This window comes from Gymnoscopelus microlampas, assembly GCF_963454915.1.
Source record: "Gymnoscopelus microlampas genome assembly, chromosome: 8".
NCBI lineage: Eukaryota > Metazoa > Chordata > Actinopteri > Myctophiformes > Myctophidae > Gymnoscopelus > Gymnoscopelus microlampas.
The window spans coordinates 51,172,986-51,183,609 of record NC_139945.1 but is presented as its reverse complement, the minus strand read 5'-3'; the positions used below and the strand labels follow the sequence as shown (position 1 = coordinate 51,183,609).

At 43.1% G+C, this 10,624-nt stretch overlaps 2 protein-coding genes across 3 annotated transcripts in view; one reads left to right on the top strand and one right to left on the bottom strand.

Moving 5' to 3' along the window:
- Positions 1–2,589: 2,589 nt before the first annotated feature.
- Positions 2,590–6,963, bottom strand: fkrp (fukutin related protein). The gene is made up of 2 exons (XM_084063844.1): positions 6,651–6,963; positions 2,590–5,887 (listed from the first exon to the last, which is right to left on the bottom strand). The coding sequence occupies exon 2, from the start codon at positions 5,733–5,735 to the stop codon at positions 4,128–4,130; it is 1,608 nt and encodes a 535-aa protein (XP_083919970.1). The 5' UTR covers positions 5,736–5,887; positions 6,651–6,963; the 3' UTR covers positions 2,590–4,127.
- Positions 6,964–8,830: 1,867 nt separating this feature from the next.
- Positions 8,831–10,624, top strand: part of strn4 (striatin, calmodulin binding protein 4) — a 31,494-nt gene continuing 29,700 nt past the window's right edge. For both annotated transcript variants that reach the window (XM_084063841.1, XM_084063840.1), the window contains exon 1: positions 8,831–9,334. In XM_084063841.1, the coding sequence (XP_083919967.1) occupies positions 9,011–9,334 (324 nt within the window). In that variant the 5' untranslated portion in view covers positions 8,831–9,010. The remainder of the gene's footprint in view (positions 9,335–10,624) is intronic.

Genomic DNA, 10,624 nt, shown 5'->3' with positions numbered 1-10,624 from the left:
GACCTCCTCGTCGCAGCCAATCACTACCGTATCCATTCCGCAGAGCGACGTCGCCTATAGTGATGCAAATGTGTGCCTTCATATTTTCATGGGGTGCCAGGAGAGCCAGCTGGGGGTCTGGGCCATCACCTGTAGGCTACTCACCTCGCATAAAAGGGGCTCTGAGTCTGAGAGCAGCTTGAGCCATTAAACTACTGTAACAACATGAAGAGACCACTGCTTAATAATTGATTGATTTATTATACTTGCATATTGTTTTTATTAACGTTTTGTAGTCAGTGTATTGTTGTTAAGTTGTTTCCCCCGAGATTTTTCCCCGAGTACCCCCCCCCCCCCCCCCCCCCTTCGGAGGGGGGGGGGGGGGGGGTGGAAATCTCGCCTGCCCTAAATGTACTTTCTGGGAACGCCACTGCATGACACATGTTGATTTAACCTGGCTCTCAGGTTACAATGACCATTGTACCAGTTGTACCAGGTGCAGCACCCATTATCATAGCACTTGGAGGCCAGTCTATGATGTCACGTCAGTACCATGAAATCATATTGATGACATCAGGGATCTCCATATAGGGGCATAAAAGGGACACAGAAAGACGGATAACAGAAATGTGTGGCTTTTATAGACATTTCTGGACAACCGCCAATCCGACTAGCGCCTCACCAGGCACATCCCTCCCTCTGCGGTCTTTGGCAATACACGTGGCAAGTTTAAAGTCGATCGGTCAGACGGTTCTTGACATATGTGGGGGACAGACACACACTCACACACAAAGAGATTTTGTGCATTTATAGGCAGATGAACATACCATTTGCTCTCCAAGAGGCTAGCCATTTATGAGAGGGTCTGGGTCCAGAGCTAATCTTGCAAACCGCTGAACCCATTGACGCCAAACCTTTTATGCACATTGTTAGTAGGCCACAGAAACACTAATTTTCATTCACATTTTATAATGGAAGTCAATGGCGCAATGATCAGGCTGAAATTTTGTCATACATAGTGATATGTCATAGATGACTGACATCATTGATGACATGTCACATGAAGTCTGTCACTTTCAGCCATGCCGTTCCCATCTGGATCCACATGATTTGATTTTTTTAAAACCCACTAAAACCATATAAACAGGATCCTCAGGGCTCTATACCTGGGCTGCTCCTATTTTCCCTCTACACCATTTTTTAACATCTAAAGTTTGCAGGAGTGGCCCGTCTTGGACAAAATTACACAAATCACGAACGCAGCGTCCGATAGTGGTGAAACTTTGCAGTCACATTCGCACTACGTTGAGGAACAAATGCCACCCTTTTAACATTGCCCTATTATAGCGTCACTAGGAGGCAGATTTTTGCAAAAGAAAAATCATCTTACTCCTAAAAAAAAATCCAAACATCACGCAAATCGGTACACATTATCTCTATAGTCAAGTGATCAAGACTTATCCGTCTGATTTTTCATCCTGATTGGCAAATTCCCAACATTGCTGGCCCACGATAATCTACCAGACCTGGCGGAGATCTGTGCTCCGAGGAGCCCTTTTTCTAGTTGTTTCTAAGTTCTATCTTAATGAAAGAAAATGAGTGGCACCCAGTTACGCCTGATTTATACTTTGTTGTACGATGGTGTATAAATTAAGCATTAGTCTTTGACATGGTTCCATGTGATTTGTGGCATGTCTGCGTCATGGTAGGTTGATGCACTTGAGTCATGTTGGTGTCATGTCTGTCATGGCATCGTTGTCATATTGAGTTACTGCGACTCTTCCCATCCAAATATAACTTCTCACTTCACCTCCCTAATGGTGCAGGCTTTTATGGTAGATAATTTCCACCACTGAATAAAAATATAAAAGCCTGAATTGAGTTCTCACAATTCCGAGTTCATAGCTGAGCACAGAGCATTAATTTGTCAAACTGACTTTATATCACTGAATTCTGAGATTTAAGAGTATATGGCGGTTTACTATCAGAACCCATTCCTGCCACTGAAGAGATAAAAAGGCCTGAATTGTGAGTTTTCTTTGCTTGCAACTTTATATTGTTTTCTTCTAACTTTATATCAGAATTCCCAACAAATGTGATCTGAAAAGGTGAGAAAGCGCCTCAGAATTATGATATAAAGTTGCAACTGTGATTATGATATAAAGTTGCAACTGTGAAGGAAATTCACAATTCAGGCCTTTTTATTTTTATTCAACGGTGGAAATGGGCCTCCATAAGTTTAGGGTCAACCAATGTAATATGTGTCTGCACATCAACAAATGAAGCAGTACTCTACTTGTCTTTTGAGTATATGGGTATTTCTCACATGGCTTTTCTGTGGAAGATGATGAATCCTCAGTCCCGTGCTGTCACACATTGTCCCGTGACCAAAGCGTCACCCACATGGTTCATAACTCACAATCACATGTAAGTGTTGTACAACTTTAGAGTCCAATTTTAAGACTTGTAAACTTACAATAGCATCATTAAGTGTCTTCTGCCACCTAGTGACCAAAAGTATTCACTTCACAAACAATCTTCAAAAAACATATCAGGTCTTAGACTGAACTCCTTTATTTTCCTAGTTAATGAAATGGAGAGAGACCTCAGTACATCATACACAAGTATACCATACAATAACAACATATTAAACAACAACATACCAATTAAATGAGGTTTCCAATAAGTGCTGGTATTGTCATTAATGCATATCTATATTTCTCTCTTTTTTTCCCCTTTCTTTAAAGATTCACTGAATTCAGCCAACATTTCATCCAATACAGCACACATGCGCAGTAGTTTCACCATTTACATAAGACACACATAGACAGCCAATGGGTCAAATTTAGCAAAACTTTTAAAGTAAGATTTATTGTGAGTGAGAAAATGAAGACATACCAGAACCCCTGTCCCATTGCATAGCAACATCCTCGGTGTTGATTTAACTCTCAGATTGTAATAATGGACTGTTAAGAGCCATTCACACCAAGCATGATAACTAAAACATAAAGATATAGTTTTAAAATGGTTCTAACTCAAGTGGATGGCAGAGTCCACAGAACTATAACAATGGTGATATATCCTTATATAGTTATAGTGCTTGGTGTGAACAGCCTTTTACAGGCCAATTTTCACACCTTCACAGTTAAATTGACATTTAGGATTATACAGTGTACTTGCAGTGCCTGATGCTTTGGATTAGCATGTTCCTCTTTTTGCTGTCCATCAAGATCCAAGTGGCATCAATGTTCAGAGACATTCATTCATGAATTGTGTAAACCTGAAATTAGAAAGTGAGTCAGTGCAAAAACACATAATACTTCATAAAAAAAATATCTTTTGTAAACGTTCAACATAAGGGATAGATACAGTAACATGTTATTGTACCATATCACATAATGCTAAAAATACAATGTATAATGCAGCTTTCAATGGGATGCATATGCATCTACAGTATGAGATTGTTCATAGTCAGTGTTTAGTCTACTTTTTTTCAGCCTTTACACCCTTATTATGGCATGGCTTATGAGGTGACCCACTTAGAAAGGTGTGTGTGTGTGTGTGTGTGTGTGTGTGTGCTCCTTTCTGTCTGTCTGTGTATCTGTCTGTCTATATTTCTGGGGCAAATTTTGCAAACCACTGGACCGATCGTACCAAATGTATTGTGCATGCTACTAATAGGCCATGGAATCAACATGACGTCCAAGATCTAAAATGGAAGCCAAACAGTTATTATTATTATCTTGTTTTTTACAATTTTCCTAAAATCTTTGATTGCTCTTTATGATTCATGATGACTTAAAATACATTTTCCTCCTTGTGAATGATACATATCACAATGAGGGAGAAATAAAACATATCACACTGAAGGAGAAGTAATAAACCAATGCACAGCCATATTTCAACACAATTTCTCATAATAAACAGATAAATTCAACCGTGAATGTGATGCATTGTTAGCTGAATTGATATAATATACAGTAGAATATTTGGTGTCACTTTCAGTAAACACATTCATCATTTTGGCAGCGTATTAGAATCTCCACATATTTCTTTTGGGCTGAATTCGAAATTGTGCGACCAGTCTGTTCAGTACCACAAAAAAACACAACACACAATTAAAAATGCAAAAAGCCAACAAGTCGCTCTCATAGCCTGCTCCTGTCCAGTCTCTTCTTGGCAGGGTTGGGATACTGGGGGTTCTCAATGACCCCCTCTCCGAACTTGAGCTCCAGGAAGGCGCGGTGGTTGTTCGGGCTGTAGGCGGTGATCCCGGCGAAGGGCATGGGCACGAGTGGCTGAAGGAAGTGTTCGGGGAACTCCACATCTTGTTTGTGCTCTGTCCACGTGTCTTTGGTCATGACGCCGTTGCGCGGATAGAACGGCCACAAGTCCACGTGAAGGTGGTTGGCCTCGCTGTACTGGACCCTGTAGAAGTCCCCTTCCACCGCCCGCTCCCACACGTAGCCGTTGGCGTCCACCAGAGAGCCCGAGTCCAGGTTCTTCAGGTGATCACAGTTGGGCACGTCCTCCAAGTAGATGCCCAGATCGACGTCATAGTCCCAGGGGATGATGTCCTGGTGACGTGCGGCGCCCAGCAGGGTGCCCCCCTCCAGCCAGTAGCGTACGCCGGAGCTTTCCAAGATGTTAATGACATATTTTGTGGTCTCTCTGAGCGCCCGTAGGCAACACGGTGGGGTCCAGCGCTCCAGATAGAGGTAGTCGGGGGTGTCATCTCGCACTGTGCCAAAGCAACGGGGGGTCTCCTTGCTGCAGCCATGCCACTGTTCCTTCCCATCAGGCAACAGAAGCCGCTTGAGGCCAAAGCTTCTCATGAGCTTCCCTGTAGCCTCCTTCAGACGAGTGTCAGCCTTCCATTGGTTGTGGGCCGAGCTGAAGAGTGGTCGGTGGTTCGCGGAGAAACAGGGGCTCTCCAGCAGCTTAACCTTCCAGCCTCTTAGCGAGGTCTGGATGAACAGTGAAGAGAAAAGAGGCCGCCCCAGAGGGACAGAGAGGTTGAAGAGATCCTCAGTGCGGATGAGGACCACCGCATCCCCATGTAAAGCTGTACACACACTCCCACTGCTCCCAGACGCCGCTGGCGTGTAGGTGGCTGTCCACTCTCTCAGGCTGACCCGTAGGTGGAGGCACTGCACGGCGCTTCGAGCTAGCACCGGAGCTGCCACCAGCCTCACGGGCCCCCCGCCCTCGCCTTCCAGCTCCCTTATCAGCCTTTCCACCGCCCGGCCCTGCTCCAGTTCCACCCCGTCAGGAACCAGCAGCACAAACTCGGTCTGGACATGGAACTCCGGCCTGTGGGCCTGAGGCGGTTGATCTGCGCTGGGGGATAGCACCAGGAGCCGAGCCCCCTCTGGGAGGAACAGGGGAGGGTAGGGGTAGGTGTCAGCTACAGCCAGGAAGGGAAGCTCGGGCCTCTGGTGGAGGAACGATCCCGCCACGTCTCCGACATAATTCTCAAAGTCTTCAAACTCCCGGATGAGAACGGTCACGCGAGGCGCGCGGCTGTTTCCCTCCACCCCGACCACTCCTGCCCCAGGCAACCCACCGCCGGCCCCCACGAGACCACCGAGGCCTCCTCCTAGTCCGGAGGCTGGTAGGGCAGCTCTCCTAGAGCCCCTGGCGAGGTCTTTCCTCTTCTCCATCATCTGCTGCTGGGCTCGAGAAACATAGTAGAGAATCAGGAGGTTGAGTACAATGGCTGCTGTTAACAGGCCTTGGCAGAAGCTCACGCGCATGGCACCTGATGGTTACTGTCTCAGTGGTACAATGGAGGAATGAAGACTCTCCGAGTCTGAGCTCTGTAGTTGAAGTTTAGATTGCTGGCAGTCAGGTCCCCATTAGTGTAGAGCTGGAGAGCTGCGTGTCTCTCATGAGAGTTCAGGGAGAGCTGTGGGAAAGGTGAAATCCAGAGCACATGGACATTTAAAATAGCCAATATCCCATTTACCATACTATATATTTTTTCAATCCACATCCAAGTAGTTCACATATGGCTTTAATACTATCACTGTGGAAATAATTAACATCAACATGTTATTATTGGATTATTACCCTAATGTAGGTGCAGCCAAGAAGTCCAGTTACACTGACTTTGAATAGGCTCTATGCACAGCAGCCATATTATCACTTCCTTCACAGGTGTACCGTGTTACCAATGATACTAATGAAGGCTCTGTTCCATTTAGTGTAGCACAGTGGTTTCCACGACCCCCATAACTCTGAGAGTGTACAAATGGAACCAAATGGACCCTTACGGGTCCATTTGGTTCCACGTGTACACTCTCAGAGTTACACACCTGCAAGGGGCCATTTGGAAGCCCATGAGGGTCCCTGTTTCCAGTGGGCCAACATGCACAATATCATCACCCTGACTCTGTTTGACCAGAATGGAACAGAGCCTTCATTAATAGTATCATTGGTAACACCTGTGAATGTCTTCATATTAATATGGCTGCTGTGAATAGAGCCTATTGCCCTCAAAGGCACAGAAACAACTTTTATGAAGTCTGCATAATCCGTAGCAGCAGGCACCTGTGTCCAGTAGCCTAGGTCTCGTTTGGGCTAACATGCACTGGACATAGAGTAGAGCAGTAAAATGCCACAAAACATGCTTGACAATTGACATACATTGTTGTTCAATCATAACTCACCTTTCTTTTTATTTTATTTTTTGCTAGTTATTCAGTCGGCAGTTCCGACCCATGTATGACAGTGACACGATCGATGATAACCATTTATATGTATCTTTTCATTTCCATATATAGCTGTTTGGTCCATCTGCAATCCAGTAGGGTTCTATGTACAGGAGGGATCCTGTGGAAGAACACAGATACCTACGCATGTTTGTGTGGAATCATCCCTATGATGGAACTGCACACTTAACACGATTTGATGAAATTAACAACATTTGATGCCTAAATAAAACGGTTTAGAATAAATCTGCACCTTTAGCGTAAATATGTCACGTCAGCCGTATAACAGTTTATACTTCCTGTGTGAACTTTTCAAAATAAGGGGATCACTTATAATTCTTCGTACTTCTTCTACGAACATAACCGAAAATCGGTTTTATTTATTTCACCTAATCTTTTTCGAATGTTTAGGAATTGGACTGTGACTATAATTTATTTTTTACTTGATGGAAATATGATATATTACACTTTTATGCTACAAGACGTCAAATTAAACTAGAATATTTATGTGTAATTAAACTAGAATATTTATGTAGTAAATATGTATTTACGTAGTCAGAATGGCTTACACTCAGGACAAACGATTCTCTCACAATGATTAAACAAAATTTGCGTTGCTTTTACTTTGGAATTCAACACATTGATCACTAAATGGCAGGAAGTGTAGCAAATCCAAATCCGGGAGAACTAAATCTCAGCTAATGTTTCCACATTGACATTGTAGTGTAACTGCAATTCTCTGTGTAAAATGCATTTTATTCTCTTAAAATATTGTACTACAATTAGTTTTACAGATGTATCAATGCCCTATGAATGCTTGCTTTTAACAACAAAAAAGCAAGCATTGATAATAAAGAATATTATTATTATGTATTTCTTTATTTTATTTTTCTTCAGTTTCGTCTTTCATGTAAAGCATGTTATAACTTTCTTTAGATAAAGCGCTCAACAAATGAAGTTTAATAATAATAATAATAATGATTATAATAATAATAATAAAAATAATAATAATAATATTGATGGCGCTTTACTTTGAAGGCTGGGGAAACAGTGTTGCCATGTCCGCTTATTGTAAGTGATTTTGGGCTTGATTTTTATTGAAGTCGTGTAGTTTTTTCCTAATGTTGCTTAAACCAGTGTTTTCAAATCAAGGGCCTTTATGATCTTTATCTGCTTGACCCAGTAGGCTACACACATGTGGTGAATCGCTCATATACACATAAGATACATGTGATACGACGATGACCATACTTTGTGAGAGACTGACGTTTGTGCACAATGATACGAGATGCATGTTCTATTCCTAATCCATTCTGTTCTTGTCCTTGTTCATATCTTCTGGTCACTGTCCAATAGGCTCTATGCACAGCAGCCCCACAGCAACCCCCTACCCCCCCCCCCCCCCCCCCCGCCCTCTCTCTTTCTTCTTTTGTACATATTTTTCACTCTTCATACCAGTAACCTGTAAACTGATTGTATGACATTCTGTATAGTAGTGTGTATATCTGTCTGTCTCTTATATGTCATCATGATTTGTGTGCATGGGGATCTCATCTTAAACAAGCTTAGCGCTTAATGAGTTTTCCAGTTTAGTAGACCTTGTATTGTGAATTTGTACTTCCATGTATTGTTATGTACTGTCATGTACTGTTCTCATGTCTTACTAAATAAAGTACATCAATCAATCAATCAATCAAGCCATATTGGAAAGAAATTGGGCCTCTTCTTACTTCCTTCACAAGTGTTACCAATGATACTAATGAAGGCTCTGTTCCATTCTGGTCAGGGTGCTGATATTGTGCATTTTGGCTCACTAGAAACACTCCATTTTGGTTCCCAAATGGCCCCTTATGGTGGGTGTGTAACTCTGAGAGTGTACAAATATAAAAATATTTTGTCAGATTTGTGTTAAAATGTTATTTTTCCCAAGATCTTTTTGAAAATAGCAGATGCTATTTTCAAATATCCGATGCATATATTATACAGGTAGGACAGGTAGGTAGGTTAGTGCTCATGTGGCCTAATAGTCGCTTCTTTTGGGCCTGTTTTCATAGACCTGGTCGCTTGTTTCTCTCTCATAACCTGGCAACACTGGCTGTGAAACGGAAGTGTCGTATGTCGCAAAGTGAATAGTGATTTTGTACGTAACGAGCAAAAGGAAGAAAGGGGGTTTAGACTAGAGTGGAAGAAGTGCTGCTGGGTCTGAAAGGCAGACGGACGGAGGACGTCGTCGTTGTTGTTATTATTATCCTCTCTGCCTTGGTTCCACCTCCTTGTCCTGTGTGTGGGCCGAGACAGACAGCGTCGAACGGTCAAAAATGGAGGCGGACAGATCGTGCGGGGCGGCCGGCGGACCGAACAACCACCAGAACTCCGGAGGAGGAGGTAACGGCGGCGTGGCGGCGGGGCGCAGCAACCCGAACGGGCCGAAGGCGGCGCTCGGTCAGGCGGCTACGGCAGCAGCAGCAGCCGCGGCAGCGGCGGCCGGGGCGATGGCTGCTGGGTCGTCGCTGCAACGGGAACCGCAGGACGGGGGGGACGCGGGCCTGTCGCTGCCCGGGATCCTGCACTTCATCCAGTACGAGTGGGGACGTTTCCAGGCCGAGAAATACCGCTGGGAGGCCGAGAGAGACGAGCTCAGGGTAATTTTTACTAGTTTTAGTTCCAGCGTTTTTTGTTTGTTCCCGTTTCGTTTGCTGCTGCTGCAACATGCAGGAGATTGGGAGAATAAACAGTGTTGCCAGATTGTGCGAGAGAAATAAGCAACCGGGTCTATGAAAACAAGCCCAAAAGAAGCTACATGAGCACTCTCTCTAATCCTATATTATATACATTTACTATTTGAAAATAGCCGATCTACACGCTCACGTGAGGTTGCAGATCTGATATTTTCAAAGAACAATCTTGGCGAAGAAAGTGAAAATCTAGGAATATTTTCAAATCCATGAATTCTTGTATGGGGGTCTCTCTGGCACAACATAATATGTTGTGCCAGCATAATATGTTGTGCCAGCAACATACACACACAACAGCAAAACATACAACAAAAAACAAAATATTATTATTTATTTATTTTTAAACTAGCCCAAAGTCGCTTATAATAAATAGACCTGGCAACACTGAGAATAAAGGTTATTCAATGTATCCACAAACCAAAGTGATTCTTCCTGCAAGGTTTGTCCCCCTTTCAGTCTCTCCTCCAGGCTGGTTCAGGACAACATGATGCTATGTAGCTAACATTACAGTTGTAGTATAGCCTTCTATGACAAGGTTATTATATATCAAATACGTAAATATAAAAAATATATACATGATTTGATTTGGATGTTAGCCTACCTGTATTATTTTGACCGATGTTAGAAGTTGATAACCCATGGTTTGTCTAATGTGTAAAGAAGATCATTTTAAGATTTTAAGAAGTTAAACCCAGAGGGACAATTATTGAAGTCTCTGTTATTAAGTGTGTGTTGTGTCAATTTGAGGACCAAATCACACCTGGATGGATCTGTGCTTCAGTTCAATGCTGCAGTTTACAGCTTTTCACACCGATGGAAGAGTCAGGAGTGAGTCAGGCTGTGATAGTTCAACAGCACCATGTCTGTTGTTTATTTTTGAGGGATTCTGTCCAGGCTTTTTGAGCTGAGCACAATTCCTGACTCATCAGTTACAACAATTCTGAATATAACAAGTTAGTATCTAAACATCCTCAATCACTACACCTAAAACATGAGGTATTGTGGTATGTATAACCATACACATGGTTGTAGCCAAACAACACCGCTGGAGAGGCAGGGTTGTTCACCACAAGACAAGAGCATTAGGTTCAAATTCCTAAATGTGTACATGAGTGAATGAGAATGAGCGATGCACTCTGCTTTCATCAAAACAGTGATTTACATGCCTCTGAGCAAGGCATTTAATAACCAGTGGCT